The following is a 19755-nucleotide window of genomic DNA, read 5'->3' as shown; positions in this document are numbered from 1 at the left end:
GCTATTGTAATAATTTCTTTAGAATGGGTCATATAATAATAAGAATATTATTTGGGTTGCTTGAAACATTTTTTGTCGTCCTAAAGAGGAGGGTGGGTTGGGCCGCCGGTATGTCTTACCAACCTGAACATTAATATGATAGGTCTTGCAAAACTGTGTTGGAAGCTGGATAATAATACCATGTGGGCTGCCAACTTCTTGTATGAATAATATGTTAGCAACAAGTTTCAACCTACTAATTTCAAATTAGGATCCCACCTGTGAAAAAGTGCTGGTGAGGGGTGGAAAGAGTATAGTAAAAGTTTGGTATGACATGTGGGGAATGGGGAGAGTATTGGCCTTTGGGAGGATAAATGGTTAAATGGGGAGAGTTTGAGAAGCCTTCTTCATGGTCCTCTTGCTTTAACTGAGGTTGGTTTAAAACTAATTGTGCTCTAAAATAATGATATCTATAGAGTCATTTCCTTTGCTCTTCCTAAACTTTTTGTCCATAGGATTTAGAGTGTCCATTTTTCTGTCAAAGCCGATAAAACTTTCTCTCTTTGGACTAATTTGACTCTAAAGCAGCCACGACTGCCATCATTAGTAGGGAGGACACACACTCAGCGGATTGGAATTGGGCATGGAAAGCTTTGGGCCACCCAAAACAAAAGTTGGGGGGATCGAATGACAACCAATAACAACATTAACTATAGAATCAAATCTTTTCCAAAACATTGTTCTTTTTGTCACACTGAGTCTGAAGACATGGACCATATTGATTTGCGTTTGTGCCCTCGTGCAAGAGAAATATGAGATCTTCTTAGTATACACCTTCAGCTAAACACACGTTTCAGATCTTGGTTCAAAAACATGACCTCCGACAATGCTAAACCCCCAAAACTCCCTACTCCCCCGCAATGTTACCTTTGTCTTCACAGCTTGGGCCGTTTGGTTTAGATGAAATTATTGGCTATTCAAAAAGAAAAACATCCCGTCAGAAGTCCTTATTAAAAACTCAAATTTAGCCGCCACCGAATGGTTCTTTACCCAGAACCAACCTAAGGTGGGTAAAACTCCCAAACTCACTGCCACTACCACCTGGAACCCCCCCTACAAGCCAATTAAAAATCAACTATGGCGCTTCTTTCTTTATGTAAACCAAACATGCTTTATTGGGGTTAATTTGCGATGATCATAAAGGTACTTGGATTGAGGGTCTGCAAGTCTCTACCTTTTCCCAAACTGCCTTGGAAGCATAATTGAGGCCATATTGCTTGCTCTTAAATGGGTGAGTCATTGCTCGGTTGCCATTGATTTGTCTTTCAATGGTCAAGGCTATTACACAAAATATATGCTTGAATAATTATTTGTCTTATATTATTGAACCATGTAGTGAGTTGCTCTACGAGCAAAAAGGAGTTAGATTATCTTATGAGGGAAGAGGAGCTAATAGCCTAACAAATAGCTTGGCAAGGGAGGCTAAAGGAAAAACTGATGGTTTTGATATAATATATAATTTGAGTTATCCTTCCTCTGCTCGTATGGATATTTATCTTCAACAGAAACTAAACTCTACTACTGTGGCTTCGACTATGGCTTCTTCAAGCCAGTCGATAAACACTTATACTGATGTACATCATTCGGTTTCTTATTATTTGCTTCTCCCTGCAATTTTTTTACTTGCTACATTTGATAATGCATAATAATTAAGACAATGTCACTTTCGAGCTTTTAAAACGGTATTTTTTGAGCCATTTAATGTAAAATAATGAAAAAAGTGAAAAAATAATACTTTTGGATGGAAATAGAGAATAACAAATATAATGGTAATACTTTATTTGAAGTTCTATTCGTCGTCCTAAAATTACTTAAAATCACCCAAATAAAGTTGAAATTACATTTATAACCTTTTCTTTCTTTTCCCTAAGGCCTAACCCACCTCCTACCACCACCAACCCACCTCCTGCCACCACCACCCACAACAGCCCCGACCCTCCCCCACCCCACTAGCAGCCCCGACCACCACCCACTCGTAAAAAAATGAAATTTTTTTGGGGACATGAGCGAACGTCTGGTTTGTAAAAAGAAACACCCATATATGGATAATTTAGCAAGTAAAAAATACGGAGTACACTATTATGCACTTTTTCAAGGCATTATTTAACTCTTAATATCTCTTATTTCGTTTAAGTAAAAATTATAAAAACTTGATATTATGAATCTACACGTTCCGATGAATCTAACAAAATCACACATGACTATAATATTTACTTGTAAAATAATCAAATTAATTGATCAAAGTTAGTAGTTTTATTTTCAAAGCAACAATGTAGCAAATAAAAAAAAGGAAGGAGTTACTCAGGTTTAATTTATGAATTATGAATGCTACTCCTTTTTCTAAAAAAAATAAAATAAAAAAAAACAGGGGGGAAGGAACCTTGGGAAATTGGAATTTTCCTCTTAATTTTAGAAAGTTGACATCACTTCACCACTCTTTAGTCTTTACAAATGCTACAATACAAATTTAGGCGCTGGCGCTCAAAAACTCAAAAATATAAAAATCATCACAGCGTAAAAAGAGAACAATCCAACTCCAACAACCGTCGATCCATAAACAATCTAACGGCAAATAATCTCGATCCGTGCACTTCAACATGATTGGCTAAGATTCAAACAACCCCCACACCCCTATAAAACCATAACGAACCCTCTCAATCAACCTAACATACTTTCATTTCTCTCTCCTCGACTACTCCAATCTCTCTCCTCTCTTTTCTAGTTTATCATCTTTTTCTGCCATTTTCTCTCTCTTCAAATTCTTCAAACCTCTGCAAACAAAGAAAAAAATGGCAGGTAGAGGTAAAACCTTAGGTTCTGGTACAGCGAAGAAGGCTACATCTCGTAGTAGTAAGGCTGGTTTGCAGTTTCCTGTTGGTCGTATTGCTCGTTTTTTGAAGGCTGGAAAGTATGCTGAGCGTGTCGGTGCCGGAGCTCCGGTGTACCTTGCCGCTGTTCTTGAGTATCTCGCTGCTGAGGTATTTTCTCTCTCCTCTCTTTTGATTTGAATTTTTACCTGATTTTTGATGTTTTTTAATTTGCGAGTTTTTCGTAGATCTAGGGTTTGAAATTGTAGTGGTTTGTTCTTAATTTCACTTCCTTCTGTAATAGGTATGGAATTGATTTAAGTTACTCCGATTTGTGCGGTTTCGTCGTTTAATTGATTGATATTGTTGAACTTAGGGTTTGGATCTTTGTTAGGATCTTCAAAAATCTGACATTGAATTGCAGTTATTTTTCCTTATTATACAGTGAATTTGAGTTTGTAATCGACTGAATCTCTTGATTGAATTCTTAATTTGTAAACGCAATCAGAAGTTAAGACTAGTTATGGAAACAATATTTCAAAAAACTAGTTTTTAGATTGTTTCCTTGATTGAGCAAGGAATTCATGTTAATTTCTGATGTTAATCAATGATCAATTGTTGATTGACAAGCTGAATTCTTTTTTGTGTATAGGTATTGGAATTGGCAGGAAACGCAGCAAGAGACAACAAGAAAACTCGAATCGTGCCAAGGCACATTCAATTAGCAGTGAGAAACGATGAAGAACTGAGCAAATTGCTTGGAGATGTTACAATTGCCAATGGTGGTGTGATGCCTAACATTCACAACCTTCTTCTCCCAAAGAAGGCAGGTAGCAAGGCGACCGCTGACGACGACTCTTAAGTTAATATGATGATCCAATGAAAGAGGAAATCTGGATTTGGAAACTTGAAAAAAATTTGTTGCATTTTCGTTACGAAGATTATAGGATTTAGTTAGGGTTAGGGTTTTGAAGTAATCATCAGTATGTTCTTATTTGTGTGGGGGGTTGGGGTTAATGTTTAGTTGGGTTAATATTTAATATATTAGGGGGGTTTGGTTAGATTTTACCTACTTTTAATGTGTATAAGTTTCTTGTTTCCTGATTTCCCTGACAATTTTTATGAAACATCAATGAAATTTGTGGAGGTTAATCCAAATCTCACTGTTCTACATCTTGGTTGGTACATGTTTTTTTTTTTGGATGGCTTATAATCTACGTATATTGAAGTAACATTGTGCAATGTTTATTAGTTATTTTCTTTGGATCAACAATAGTAATATAGTATGTGTAAGATTTAAGGTAAGCCAATATATTGGTGATATTGAAACGAAAGAGTTTTAAACTTTCTATTACATATCCCTTTTAATTTAAATTAGTATTTGGGTGTGTTTGCTTGAGCTAAACGGGATGAAAGTCTCATACTTCCTTCGTTCCATAATAAGTGAAATATAGGGATTGGGCACAAGATTTAATAAACATCACTCTCAAAAGCCAAAAAGTCATAAAATACCCTTTTCTTTATCAAAAGGAGGAGAGAGAAAAGCAAACCACACAAGTTTGTGATGGGTATTCTTGGCATTTTATATCTTTCTTTTTTCCATTTAAGGTATGTTTCACTTATTTTGAAACGTTCTAAAATAGTAAGTGTTTCACTTATTATGGAACGAAGGAAGTATATAGTTTTGGTTAGCATGGCGAGCTGAATTCTATCAAGATTCATCTTTTGCTCGTGTAATATCCAAACAATGGAAATTGAATCTTTTTTTCTCACTTCAAATTTTCCTACCTATATAAAATTTTAAACATCGAAAGTTAGTGACTACTGCTAAAGAGAAAGTTGTGCAAAAATTTATGACCCAATAGAAACTTAAAATGTTCTTGTTCAGGTTGATATTGATAAACATGAAAGTTGGTACTTGGTAAAAGAATCAAAAGTTGGATTAACTTGGTATTCTGAGTATCAAGTATTGGGAATGAGCTTGGCTGCTTCTCTTCCACTTATTTTTTTTGTGTGTCTAATGTGCATGCGATTTGCTCTCTTCTTATTCTTCATTGGATGGTTTGGATGGACTTTGCCGTTCTTTCCCAACTAAACAGAAAAGGCTCTATCACATCGAGATGTCTGTCCGACTCTATTGGTAATAGTTTCCTGCTGCTGTGGTCGGTGCTCGTATGCGCGTGTGAACCAACCCAGTGGCTGCTGATTTGCATGAAGTTGGGCAACAAGGGGTGATCCGGACTCAGTTGATTTATGGGTAAGAATCTGATAGTCAGTTCCCACCTTTGTGATGCGTTATAGGAAAATATCCGAAGTAGTTTACTATTTCAACTTTTATCATACATTTGGGTGGTTGGGTTGTATGATTGTAATACAAGCATGGTAGTACATCTAATGCTATTTCTTTTTGCTCATTTTCTTTTTGGTAACAAAGGAGCTAGTACATTTTACTTTAGAGAGTTTAAAGAGTTGTAATCTGAAACTAAATGTTGCAAACAATAACTAGGGGTTAGGGATAATCCTAATTAAAACACATTCAACATCAATGGACCTACAAGGCTTAGCCAAAACATTTGACTTCTTGTTGAAGTTTTTGTTACAGTGCTTAATTAGAATCTCCGGATATTTCTTAGACCAAGTATTTCACCATATTCCAAAAAAGTTAAGAATGTTCCTTTTGGAGGATAAGGTTAATCGCATTTTGGCTATTGTAATATATTATGGAACTTTTTGCGCTCATTTGAAACCTTCAAAATTCGCAATAAGTAGAGCTCTAAACGAGGAAAAAAACCTTTGAATGTACAATGAATACTATCGGGTAGTATATAGGTAGACTTAACTAGATTATGAATTAGAGACTAAAAAGTTGTAACTACGTACTAGAAAACAGTGAGTCGTACATAAACTTATATTTTCACATACTCACATCACTATTATACTCCACGTATTTCAGGAAGGTATTGTTATTGTGCATGCTTTACATTATGAAATTGAGGGTGTTATATAAACTAAGACGGATGGAGGAAAAAACTATACTCCACATTATAAAGAGTACACAATTTCTAATATTTCAATTTATGTCTAAACCTACTCTTTGTAGTAGTTTCTAAATAAAAGGAAATGATGGAGCTAAACAAACAAAATTTCCAAAAATTAATTGACCATAACAATGAAATAAATTAAATTACAGGGTGAAAAAACAATCATAATGAGTCAGTAAGATCTGAAGGTGTATTCTACATGGGGGATCCGTGAACATGATACACAGTTGTGGCACCGATGATCAGATATTGCGTTCTATATGCTCCGAAGTCGTCTGAGCTTCTGAATAACTAGCTTCAGAAGGGACGGGGATAACTAGCTTCAGGAGGAATGCGGATAACTAGCTTCAGAAGGAATGTGAACGCCGAATGTTGATCTTCTCAGTCTTGGGATTTCAGATGGAAGCCCTCAATTCTCTGCTGATCCCAAGGTCCAATGAAATTTACCTCACTGCAATTTCATTAGCAATTAAGACTAACAGTTGAGGCACCAATAAATAACTCAAAAACAGTTCTTACTCTTGAAATGAAGCTTGTATCAGTACATCAGTACTTTACTGCATAAATTTTAGGGGAAAAGAAAACAAAAACAGTAGAAAAAGAGAATGCATACTAAGCGTGTGAACTTTTCACCTTGACAAAATAAATTTCACGAAAATAGGATCAGCTAAGTTTCAATAAGTTAAGATACATTCCAATAAAATCTAATAAGTTCTAAGATAAGTTCACATAAGCTCCAATAAGATGCTAGATAAGTTGGTTTAAATAAGTTCAGCAAAAGTAAGGTGAAGGATAAAAATTTATCAAACAAATCAACATACCTATCGAAACAAGAGAACCTGTTCCCTCAATCATCATCTGAACTGAAACCATCATCCATCCGCCGCTCTGCAATAGCTGGGAAAAGCTTTTGGCGAAAGTCAGGGGTTATTGGTGTTCGAGGTGTTTCAGTAGAAGACGCTTGCCGCGAAGGAGGGTCTTTTTTCTTCTGTTTACCAGTAGGCCACTTTGGCTTCTCTTTCACCTCTCGGCATGCTTTATCCAGCATTATTAAGAAATCCCGAACTATAACAAACAAACGTAACCCTTCTTCCTTCCCAGAATTTCCATGGAAGTAATCAGCTGTATGCTTCACAAGGGCCATAATCCTCTTTTCTTCCTCCAATAACCGCATGATATCCCCCTCAGCATGCTCTATAAAGCTTTTAAGGGCTTCAATGAATCCAGTATCTTCTTCCACTTCCTTCAAATCTTTGTTAAGAAAATTCTGTGCTTTAAGCAAAGAATTTCCAAGCCTGGCAAGAGATCTTGTCAAGCTATCGGAATCCAAACATGCTGCTTTCTTAACATTTTCTAGCTGGTCACCTACTCCTGAAACAACCTGAAGACCAAGACTCCGATAGTGTTCCTCAGAATCATCTGGGATATCTTCCAAAAGATCATCCGATTTAATGCTAGACACACTTTTCATCTCTCGAGCAGCACGAGCAGCCCTCACACCTTCTGAGCGGATTATTTCCTGAACAACAAAATGGAGAAGTGTGGTCTTGCTATCTGTCCCTCTGACATCAGCTAATTTCAATAGTGTATCCAGCTTGAATGCCTGGGCCCCACCACGATATGTTCCATCATTCATACGGTTGCCCGTCTTAAGCACAGCTTCTAGAAGCTTCAGAAAAAGGCGACTGTTCCTGAGTTCCTTGCAAGCAGCCTGTTCAGTTGTGCAAGAAATGTAGATAGAAGGTAAGATTAGAATGAGCAATGAAATTTAATCAAAACCCTGTCGGTATATTCAAGGGATACTACTGACCTCTAGAGTTATGAAGGATTCCTTAACTGTCGTAGCTTCTTCATGAAGAATACCCATAAAGAGTAATGTCTCAAGTCGCTTGTAGGCAAATGGGATATCGACCAAAACCTTTAAAAACCGCTCAGCTGGTCCAAGTTGAGAAATTTGACCATTGAATAGTCTCAGTTTCAGTTCTTCTTCTGGACTAGGAGCCATCTTTAACAAAGTCTCAAGGAGCTCCGAAGGAAGCTCATTCCCTAATGAAAAATGGACAATCAAGAAAATCAGATTTCCTTTCAAGGTGAGAATGCATGTTTCACCACACTTTTTTTTGTTGTTGGTTGGGACTGGGACGGGAAAAGTCTTAAAAGCGGTTTTATGTAGGCAAAATGTTCATCTTGTGTTTGTTTTGGAGCTTCACATGCTCAGCAGTCAGCACTGGTATTTTTACATAAAATATTTACATAGAACAACATTCTTAGGGTGTGAATAACGCAAGTCTGTACAAAAACTTTGTTGAGTTTGGTTCCAGACTTGCGTTAATTGGAAGGACGGAAAACTTGCAGGAGTCTGGGTCTGGGTTTCCGAGACTCTTGTTAGTGAGTCCCAATTCCCACGACAAAGCAACTCCACTTTCATATAAACTTGGACAATGAAGTGCTGGAAGTTGGAACCAACGGCCCACATATTTGAAGTTGCCAATTAAATGTGATACTTGTTTTTTTTTTTTTGTTTTAAAAAAAAAATTATACCCAAATTCTTTTGTCAAAATACTTATAAATAACTCTTTGTGCATATTATTTTTTTCATTAATCCAAATTCTCCTATATCAATTTTCTCTCTCTCTTAAACTATTTTATACTCTAAAAAATTATCCAACAATTATAATTTTAATGATATAGTAGTCGGTAAATATTCGAATTATATATTCTCATGACATATTAAGTAATTAACATTATAAAAACAAAAACATTAAATAGATTAAATACAAAAACATTAAATATAAAATAATATGCTAAATCGTCTGTAGAGAGTATGAGGGATAAAGTGTAAAACTAAAATGAATCTAGAGTGAGTTTGAAGAAAAAAGTAGGTAAAAATTAGTAGAAAGCTGATGAGGCACAGTCTGAAGTTTGGATTTGAGTCTAAGGGATAAACATGTCCTTGTTAAACAGAAGAAAAAAATAACCCTATGCAAATGCAGGTTGAAAATCTCAATCAAAGGATGATGTGCAAAGCTAGCAAAATTAAGATGCATAAATTTGCATAATCCTCAAAAGTAAGCAGTCACATAAGATAAAGTGTTGTTAGCAGAGAATGGAAAACCAAGCCACATAACATCCTGAAATTAGAATATGACATAAGCCTCTCCTTATTTGCTGAAATTAGTCATGCTAGAATTTACTGTACTGCTGTACATGGCAATGACGAGCTTAATTCTTAGCTTTTTAAAACATTATTTCCCCTTCCACAGTATCTGGTTGTCGAAAAGAGGTAAGAGAATCACCTTCTAGCAAAGCATCACGGACTTCTTCTGTTGTCACATTTAATGCCCGCAAGAGGATAGATAGATTTTGAGCCTTTTTCTGATCTATAAGTTGAATGAATTGTGATGGTGGATCGCGGGAGGAAGACTCTTTCTTTTTGCCATCTTTGTTCTCTGCAGCAGCATAACCAAATAACGATTCTATCATCTCTTCATTAAACCTGCAAAGTTGGTAGAAGAATTTATATTACTATTATAGACCAGGAAAAGGACAAATAATTGAAGTAGGAAACTCACTGGAAAGACCCGGATTTAAGTTGGTCCCAAACCATTGAATGCTCAGGATTGGCCTGAACCTTGTCCCAGAAGAATGGTTTTAGCTTTGCTTTTGAAGCATCATCTGCATTAGCACCACCAGCTTTGACAGCAACTGGTGGAAGACGGGATGCCCCACTCTTCGGCGGTGGTGGCGCCCGAGGGCCAGGCTTCCCTCCACGAGCTGGTGGTGGTGGTGGAGGCCCAGGTGGAGGTGGACCTGACTTTTTAGGAGGGGGAGGAGCAGCTGCTGGAGGTTTAGGAGGAGGAGGTGACGGGCTTCCTGTGCCTGGACCTGGCCTCAAGGAAGCAGGACGTTCAGGTGGCAAGGGCTCTGCTCTCCCAGGGGGAGGCTTCAAAGGAGGCATCCCAGGGGTGGGGACACCAGTTCTTCCAGGAGGTGGCTTCAGTGCTTCTGATGCGTTACTGTTGCTAGATACAATCACATGGTTAGCAGTTTCCATCGAAAACTTTGTGTCTGAAGATATAGCACCTATTGAGCTACTCAAGTTGTCATTGCTGATCTTTTCATTGTGAACAGAATTTTCAAAAGCCCAAGTTTTTGACGAAGAACCTGAAAAATCAATGGCAAACATCAGTATATCTGTATATCACTAAGATATCGAGACTAGAACTCCGAAAAGAAACCTTCAAACAACTCACTAGCAGTTTGGTCACTCAAGCTTAAGCTTAGAAGGGGCCTGTCATCCTTATGTTCCAATTTTGAACCTCCACCCAATGCTTTGCGGCAGCATAAAAATAGAATCAAAGCAGCCAAAAATGTTACAACTGCAGTAACAACAACAACAGCAATAATTGTTGTCTCGCTGTGCCCACTACTACCATTGTCTGCCGCTGAGTCTGACTCAGAATCTGCACCCGGTGGGGAGTCGGGAACATGAAATGGAATGGAAAACTTGTCTTCTGGAGGTGGGGCTTTGTGCTTTGAACCAGAGCCTTTGGATCGAGAGGAACGAGGTGAAGGGGCACGAGAAGGAGCTTCAGCCAAAAGCCTTCTTGAGTCGGCAGTGGGCTTCAATTTTGGGAACTGGGTATCCAGATTTTTATAGAGCCAACTAACAGGACTGACATCTTCACCAGAGATTGGGGAGATGAGATAATTCTCCCTGAAGCATTTGAAAAGATTTTTCCTTTTCTGTGGCTCTAGAACGCTGAGAGCTTTTCGAACATTTTCCTTTGTGAACACCTGATTGTTTAGATTTTTTCCAGTTCTTGCGACCGAAGCATCTGGGTTATTAAAACCAAGATCTCCATAAATTTGATTCACATGCAACAACTCAAGCCTGCAACTAATAGCGAGTACCTCCACCTGCCATGGTACATTATCAGATAGATCATACAGTCAGGTACTGCAGTATGCAAAGGCTCATATCTTAACTTCACAGAAAGCATAAATATCTCAAAGAATAACTGCGAGCCCATTCCTCTTTAACTTAAAGAAATAAACAGCACAAAGGAAAGGGAGCTGAAGGGAAACGCGGGAGAAAGGGTAAGAACTTAAGAAAATTAAAACATCAGAGGTGAAGCTAAAGCCAAAGGGACTTTAAATAAAACTTTGAGAAAGTAGTCCATTAGAAATATAGAAAGCGATGGGAATACTAGTAAAACCAATAGTTTCAAGTGCACGAGTTACAAATATAAACTTTATACTTAAGTTCAACTAAATTACCAATATAAACTTGAGAAGAATTGTAAAGACTAGAAAAGCAAAGCACAAGCAATCAGCAAATTACTGATATAGTGATATCCAAAGATTCTCATCAAGCTACTATAATGGCCTAAAAGTAAACTAAACCAGCAAACTGAAACTGACACTCCTAATGTATTTTACTACTTATGCAATGAGTGAGAATAATCCAAAAGAGAAGCCAATATGACCTCTCTACAACATCTTCACATGCTCAACTGCTAACCATTCTCATGACTCACATTCTAGATATCAGAAGCTCACAACTTGGCAGATAGATAAAGAAATTGTGCAAGGAATCTTGATGTTCCCAAAAGAGTGCCTTCAATACAAAAAAGATAAGGGACACAACATCATATTACCTGTTAAGTTTAATAAGAGCACAAGTGGGCCAAGGCTGCCGGTGAAAGAGCCGGAGAGGTGGACCACTTGCAATCTCTAGCATGGGTACTTCTTCTAGGTCACGTACCTGATACGATACGTTTCATCATGTACGGATATGCGTACCCATGTCTCACAATGTCGAAATCTTGCCGTTTCCCTTCTCCATACCCAAATTCGAACCCGTACCCGTCTCTATGCAACTTAGACATAATTGACAACGGAAGGAGTAATTTCCTAAGATTATAAGGTGATCATTTTCTCTTCTATTGAATAATGTGGGAGTGCAAAAATAACATGTGCAGAAACAGATCTAGGAATTTAGCCATGTAGGTTCAGAGTTGCTAAGAAAAGAACCAGATTGCCCAAAGTTTCACCCATGCGTGTTCCTCGAAATTTCACTTTTTTTTCCCTACCGGAGGTTCCCTTTGTATTGGGGGAAACATGAAATCAAGGACTCTTGTGACTTCCAAATATGCTCCAAACTCTTATCCTTCACAATTCACAGCCTAACAATTGCCAAATTATGAAAGCCATATTGGCTTTCATGTTTTTGTCATCCCATCATTCTATTTTTGTCATAATTCCAACAACAAATATGTAATATTATAACTAATTCAATGTCCACACTTCATCAACTAAAAGTCTAAAACCACATAGATGATGAAGAATCGAATTAGCACAAAGTTGAAAAGAAAAAACAACCAGTGCAATTGGCAATGGAAACTAACAATTGATATTAAGAATTAACAATAGAAACGTAACACTTATCACTTGGCAGTTACAAATTATCAATCATCTATCAGTAAACTAACAGCTAATCAATTTATTAACTAATTAATTCAACTTCCCAAGTATGGATGCTAATCTAAACAGAGTTAAAAACTGGACTTGAAAAAGAATTGAACACTCACCTCAAGGGAATGTATGTATATAAGATAATTGGAGTAGTTAACAAGAAAATGGAAAAAAAAATGGCAAATTGAAGGAAAGGAATAAACAGAAAAGAGAGAAAGATAAAGATATAAAGAAAATATCTTCATCTCTCTAACATTAAGCGGCTAACTCTCAATTACAATATAGATACAACTCTCTCTAGATTCATTCATCCCAGCTTTTTATCTCAAAGTGCAACCACAAATCTACAACTTCACTCTCACATTCCCTTATTTTGGTACCACCAAAAATGTCTTTCCTCAACTCCACCCAACAAACAAGTTTAAATGTAACCGAAACTAGATTTCGAAAACAAAGGGGGCAGAGGGAGTATCTTCTGAGCTTGCTAACATAACATAATGCACTCATAAAAGTGCATAAATATGCATGAATCACAGAACAATCAGACATTGAACAGCTCCACAAGCATCTCTAATCTAATTGAACAACTTATTTACATAAAAAAATAGTATATAACAGAAGTTTGATACATCAACAAATAAGCTCAACAAAAAAAAAAACACAAGCACATTTCATACCAAATTTTCATCTGAGTCTTCAGAACCCGAATCGAGGTCGAACCCAGAAAGTATTTCCCTGATCACCTTCCTATCTTCTAGGGTCATCCCTAAAGAAGACCATAATAGAAGAACAAACACCATCGAAAGACCCACATCTTTTATACGCATCTTTGGTAGCTTCACCATCACAAACACAAAGAATCCTAATCATCTCATCAATAAACCCAAAACCTTTAAATTCCCAGCCACTAAAGCCAATAAAAACAACATAAAACCCTATAAAGGGTTTCAATTTTTTTCTAGAAAATGCAACAAAATTTTCACCTTTTTGCAGAACTCCACATACCCAATTCAATTTTTACCACAAAATCCCAAAAGTTACCAAATTTGAGGCAATTTGACTTGTTCTAAGTTGACCCTCAAAGCCTAAATCCTCAAAAATTTAAACTTTGAGCAATACCCAGAAAATACAGAAATTTCTTGGCCTAAAATGAAGAAAAATCTCCAAATAAAATGAACCCAATTGAGAAAATCAATTGAATTAATCACTCTGCATGCGTTTCAGCAAGAATAATGCCGTTTTATTCTCTGATAAATTATAAGAATTTGGCCGAAATGAAAGTTGAAATTTGGACCCTGATATTTGAAAATTGACTAGATCTAACAATTGAAAAAAAAAACGTAAAGTTGAGCTGGGTACACAAAATTGACCGCGTAATTGTAAAAGGGGAGTAAAATCAAAAGGGTTCAGATATTTGTTAATTTCCCCTAAATTTTTACTCCCTATATTTTGGGGGTTTTAAAAAATCAAAAGAAAATTCGACGAGAATCTATGTTCATTTCCTTTGAACTGAGGAAAGAGGACCGAAAACAACGCGGAAAATGGGACGCCTAAATACCACCAAGGTTCCACTACAAACATTTTCGGGCTTCGTAGGAACTAGGAGGGTCCAAGATTAAATTGGTTTTTGGGTGCGTTCTCTTTAACATATTGCCCATGAATTTATTGGATCTTATCTGAACTGAATTTATTGGATCTTATCTGAACTGCATTTATTGGAACTTATTAAATTTGATTGGATCTGATTCAACTTATTGGACCTGATTGAACCTGATTGGAACTTATTGGACCTTATTGGAACTTGTTGACCTTATTGAAACTTATTAGACCTTATTGGCCCTGATTGAAACTTATTAGACCTTATTGGACCTGATTGGAATTTGAAACTTATTAGATCTTATTGGACCTGATTGAAACTTATTTGACCTTATTAGACAAAAAAAATTGACTATTAATAACATAAATATTACCCCTAACGTAAATTCTACCCCTCAAAATTTATTATGAAGTAATAATTATTAAAATTCATCCTTTAAAAAAATAATTATTATTAATTATCTCTTATGATAATTAATTTAACAAAAAAATTTACTATATATTTATATATTTGCCTATAGATAACTTTGATCACTAATATATCTAATACTCTTGTTTTGATTTTATAAAGCACTAGTGGAAAATCAAAAGTTGATTAACATTTATTTCTAACAAGTTAAAATTGGCATATATGAAAAGTTCTCACCCCACTTTCATTTATGTAAAGGTAGTAGAATGCATTAACTCCTTATCTCTTACTCTATATTAATATCTTTCATTGTTATTAGTAACGAAAATATGTTATCTCTAGTTATTTAAAGACGAATTGCAAAATATTGTAATTATAATGATTATTATTGTTAAGCTTAATTATTTGACCATGACTATAATATTATTTAGTAATAATAATAATATAATCACCTAATAGTAATATGAATAATCAAATAATAGACAATAATACAAGTATGATACTATACATTGTGGTACTTTAATAAAAATTCTAATAATAACATAATCAGCTAATAGTAATATGAATAATAAAATAATAGACAATAATACAAATATTTAATAAAATAATAGACACTAATACAAGTATATACTATATAATCATTGTGGTACTTTAATTAAAATTCTAATAATAACATAATGGACAATAATACAAATGTTTATTGAACATTGACTATTTGGACCTTATTAGACCTTATTGGAACTTATTGGATCTTATTAGACCTGATTGGAACTAATTGCACCCGATTGAAACTTATTGGACCTTATTAGACTTGGTTAGACCTTATTGTCCTTATTGGACCTTATTGCAACTTATCTGAACTTATCTAAACTTATCTTAACTTATTGGACCTGAAACTTAAATTTTTTAAGTTGAGGAGAACGCACCCTTACACGGGAGACTTCTCTGGTTGTAAATTTGTTAATGGAAAAAATGACGATGACAATTTATAGTGCGTTTTCTTCACCTGAATAACTTTCATGCAACTGAATTGAACTAAATTTATTGGACCTGATTCAACTTATTGTACCTGATTGGAACTTATTGACTTGATTGAAATTTATTAGACCTGATTGGACCTGGTCGAAACTTATTAGACCTTATTGGAACTTATTTGACAAAAAGTATGATGGATAATAACATAAATATATCCTTAATATAAATACTATCCCTCAAAATTTATTATTATGACATACTCTCTCCGTTTCATTTTAATCTACACACTTTGATATTTTACACTATTCACAAATTTCACTTTATATGCGGATGAAAATATAATCATATGGGATCTTGTTAGATTCATCATAACATGTATTTTATTAATATGTACTTTTTATATTTTTTACAAATACAAAATTAAAGATATATGTCCTCAAAGTTTTGCATCGGCATGCGTGAAAAGTATAAGTGTGTAGATTAAAATGAAACGGAGAGAGTAATAATTATTAAAATTTATCCTTTGAAAAAATAATAATTACTAGTTATCTCTTATGATTAATGTTTTAACAAAAAAATTATTATTTATATGCTTGCCTATACACAATTTCACCACTAATATATCTAATGGTCTTGCTTTGGTTTCATAAAGCACTAGTAAGAAATCAGTTAATAACATTTATATCCTTCATTGTTATTTGTAACGAAAACCTGTTATCTCTAATTATTTTTAGAAAAATTGCAAAATATTGTAATTATGATGATTATTATTGTTAACCTTATTTGACCACGATTGTAATATTTTTTTAATAATAACATAATCAGCTAATAGTAATATGAATAATAAAATAATAGATAATAATGTAAATATAATACTATATAATTATAGTGGTACTCTAATTAAAGTTTTTAATAATAAACATAATCAGTTAATAGTAATATATTAAATAAAATAATACTCCCTCCGTTTCCTAAAGATCTTCCTTCTTTCCGTTTAAGTGCGTTTCCAAAAGATCTTCCCTCTTTTACTTTATTCCTTATTTGGAATTTTTTTCCCTTTTTACCCTCTCATGTCCCTATCATATGGTCCACCACTACATTATTAATTCAATTTTACTCCCTTTCTCTCTCCTACTTTAACCCTTTTTTATTTGTTTATTTATCTTAACCCCTTTCTCTCTCCTAGTTTACTCACCCACACCCCCACACAACTTGATTCTCATTGGTATCTGTAGTAACAGTAAGAAGGAAGATCTTTAGGAAACGGGGGTAGTAGACAATAATACAAATGTAATTCTATAATCTATATAATAATCATAGTTGTACTTTATTTGAAATTTATTAATCATTGACTATTTGGACCTTATTGGAACCTATTGGACTTGATTGGACATGATTGAAACTTATTGCACCTGATTGGAACTAAATGGACTTGATCGGAACTTATAGACCTGATTGAAACTTATCTGAACTGAATTGAATTGAACTGAACTGATTGGACCTGAAACTTAATTTTTTAAGGTGAACAGAAGTCAGAAGATACTCTTAATGTCCTATACTGAGAGGCGGTTCAGTTCAATTTATTTTTTTACTTATTTTTTGAAAAAATTTAAAAAGTATAGAGAATTAAGAGAAGTTGAGAAAAATTAAGATGTACAAGAAGTTACAAAAAAATAAGATAGGTTCACGGAAATTCAAGTTGAATAACATGCCCTTAGCCATGTCCATTTCATTGATCTCACTTTTTTGTAAGAAATTGATCTCACTTTTTTGGAGAAATTTAAAATAGATATGATTTCCTAATTGAAAAAAAATCTAATATGGGAGGTGTGTCCTCTCAAGAATACCAATTGAGCTCAACTTCTTAAATTTTTAGACCTATTTTAGAATTTGTTTGAGGAGTGAAATGTCACTTGCAATAATAATAGAAAATAATAAATTAGTTGTATTTTTCATATTAACAAATGTTCTCAACTCGATAAAAACGAGGTCAATGCTCGACTAGAGTTGACTTATTTCGGTCCAGGCTCGACTTGAATATTTCTATAGTTGAGTCAGTATAACCAAATTCATGCTTGACTCGCTCTATTAGCACCTCTAGTTATCGCCTTTTCGGCCCGAAGGTGTAAAAACGAAAAATAACATTAGAAGAACCGAAATTAGAGCAATGAAACACGAAAGGTAGCAAACTCATAACAAAGATCACAGACGACAGTGAATGGATCCGATGCGTGGAGTAACAGATTTAGAGTTCACAAACTTTGTTAAGAGGAAGTTTGGATGTGGAAGGTATTAAGGTTTCTTAATTCTTCCCTCTAGCCTTCCTTAAGGCTATACAAATGTTTTCATAGTTCCGATGAGATAAAAAGCATTTGATATTAAAAAAAACTCACAAACTACTCCCAACAAAACCAAAGAAAAGGAGGGGGAAAAAGGAAATTGAAGTGACTCATAAAGAATTTCCACTACCTCAAGTTATGATATGTGTTAAAAGTCATATACTATGATGGATACTACCTCCTATGTATCCCTGATCTCAATCATTTTGGTGGTGCACTAATAACCACTTCAAAAGTGATCACTTCATATATCATGAGGCCATGAAAACAAAGCATCTATCAAACTGATCCTAACCCTCCTTTTTGGCAAAAAGTAATTATAAGATGCTAAAAACAAAAGACAGCCATACTTGATCACTTTCTTCATAAGCTAGATTGTCAATTGAAAAAGTAACTGAAGATGCAAGAAGATGCCTAATGATCATAATCACACTTCAAAAATAAAGTCATAAAAATATTCTGTTCTCACATTGTATGTCTCTATGGCAAAACATGCATTCATGATGATCACATATAGGAAAAACGACACTTGGTATCTATCCGTGCGATACTGCAAGTTGGTATCTCGCACAACTATATTGGTACCAAGTCCTCTTCCAATCCGTATAAAAAGAATAAATTTCTACCCAAATTTCTCGCAAATGGTACTATCATTATGTATTTAATTATGTCGTAACTTTGATGATATTAATTGGAAGAGATAGTGATACCAACATATATGATAAATCTAATAGATATCAATTATTTCCAATTATAACTCCACATGTAGCAAAAAATTCTGAATAACGTGTAGAGATACATTAATTGAAGCCTATATAAGAAAGAGAACGTATTGTGTCGGACTTGTCCGACCATAATCTTTGGTCGGACGACTTTCAGGTGGTTTCAAAATTTTTTTCAGTTGGTTTCAAAAAAAATTCAGTTGGTTTCAAAAAAATTTCAGTTAGTCTTAACTTTCTTTCAGTTAGTCTTCATTTTTTTCCAGTTAGTCTTCATTTTTTTTCAGTTAGTCTAAATGAAAGTAACTTAGGTCTAAATGAAAGTAACTTAGGTCTAACTGAAAGTAACTTAGGTCTAACTGAAAGTAACTTAGGTCTAAATGAAAGTAAGCTAGGTCTAAATGAAAGTAACTTGGGATTCTTAGTTTTATAATTCTTTCATTTAACAACTAACTAATATTAAAAAAAAAAAAAACACTAACCTCTGCTTTCCTCTCACTTTCTCCTTCTTGTTCATTCCTCTTAGCTGATTTCTTTCTTCTTTGTTAGATCAATAAAGAATGGAGACTGAGATTAAGAATTTCATGAAAAATAGGATTTATGAAAGAACTTAAGAATTTCATGAAAATCTTCCAAGTCTTATCTTCATTAAGAATTTCATGAAAATCTTCAAAGTTATGGTTAATGATACATCTCAAAGACTGCAAAAGTCAGCAGGGAGTTCAGGACTTTCAGTTGTGGAGAGGAAGTAGTTACTGGGTTCTTATGATTACTCTGTTTGTGTTATGATGTGCTTGTATGTGAGCACTGAAGATGGACACATTATGAGTTTATTGATGTATTTGGGGTTAGCAAACTTGGAATTGGCAACGTGAGGTTGATCTAATAACAGACTTCCATTGTGGTGACCTAAAAAGTGAAGCAGAGAGAAGATGTATTGGGCTCAGCCCGTCTGACAGTAAACAGTACATCAGATGGTCTGACAGTAAACAGTACATCAGATGGTCTGACCCAATACTTTCACTATAAGAAATGAGGTCTGTATATATATCACGCTTCCACCAAGCAAGGCTTGGCCTAGTGGTAAAGGTTTGGACTTTTTGGCCTCATGATTTCAAGATCATGGGATCAATTAAAATCCCACTAGGGGCTCTTTGGAGGTGAGGTTTCCCTTACCATCCCCCTCTCTCCAAGGAGTCTGACCTGCATACCTGGATGGTTGTACCCGTACGAGGTACCACTTCAGTAGTGTCCTTCATAATATTATCAACTTTTATTTATATAGTTTGAATTTTTTTGTTCTAATATTTTTTTTTTGGAGTTACATCACTTGTCCATTAGAGTTATAGCGTG

General features: G+C 34.9%; 2 protein-coding genes across 2 annotated transcripts; one reads left to right on the top strand and one right to left on the bottom strand.

The window, feature by feature from the left end:
* Positions 1-2696: 2696 nt before the first annotated feature.
* LOC104907096 (histone H2A.6) lies at positions 2697-4021 on the top strand. The gene is made up of 2 exons (XM_010695970.4): positions 2697-3017; positions 3499-4021. Exons 1-2 carry the CDS (start codon positions 2829-2831, stop codon positions 3706-3708), a joined length of 399 nt encoding a protein of 132 aa, XP_010694272.1. The 5' UTR covers positions 2697-2828; the 3' UTR covers positions 3709-4021.
* A 1968-nt stretch (positions 4022-5989) lies between these two features.
* On the bottom strand, positions 5990-13955 carry LOC104907094 (formin-like protein 5). The gene is made up of 7 exons (XM_010695969.4): positions 13042-13955; positions 10141-10807; positions 9460-10051; positions 9184-9383; positions 7698-7933; positions 6709-7598; positions 5990-6338 (listed from the first exon to the last, which is right to left on the bottom strand). The coding sequence occupies exons 1-6, from the start codon at positions 13207-13209 to the stop codon at positions 6735-6737; spliced, it is 2727 nt and encodes a 908-aa protein (XP_010694271.2). The 5' UTR covers positions 13210-13955; the 3' UTR covers positions 5990-6338; positions 6709-6734.
* Between the last annotated feature and the right edge of the window lie 5800 nt (positions 13956-19755).

Source organism: Beta vulgaris, chromosome 4 (assembly GCF_026745355.1).
Source record: "Beta vulgaris subsp. vulgaris cultivar EL10 chromosome 4, EL10.2, whole genome shotgun sequence".
Taxonomy (NCBI): Eukaryota; Viridiplantae; Streptophyta; class Magnoliopsida; order Caryophyllales; family Amaranthaceae; genus Beta; species Beta vulgaris.
The sequence above is the reverse complement of the archived record's forward strand: the minus strand, read 5'-3'. Positions and strand labels throughout refer to the sequence as shown.

Coding starts and splice junctions, on each gene's coding strand:
- LOC104907096 (XM_010695970.4), top strand. CDS start 2,829: ATGGCAGGTAGAGGTAAAACCTTAGGTTCTGGTACAGCGAAGAAGGCT. Junction 3,018..3,498: donor TTGAGTATCTCGCTGCTGAG/GTATTTTCTCTC, acceptor TTTTGTGTATAG/GTATTGGAATTGGCAGGAAA.
- LOC104907094 (XM_010695969.4), bottom strand. CDS start 13,209: ATGGTGAAGCTACCAAAGATGCGTATAAAAGATGTGGGTCTTTCGATG. Junction 10,808..13,041: donor AAGACTCAGATGAAAATTTG/GTATGAAATGTG, acceptor GTACCATGGCAG/GTGGAGGTACTCGCTATTAG. Junction 7,934..9,183: donor CCGTGATGCTTTGCTAGAAG/GTGATTCTCTTA, acceptor ATTTTTCATTAG/GGAATGAGCTTCCTTCGGAG.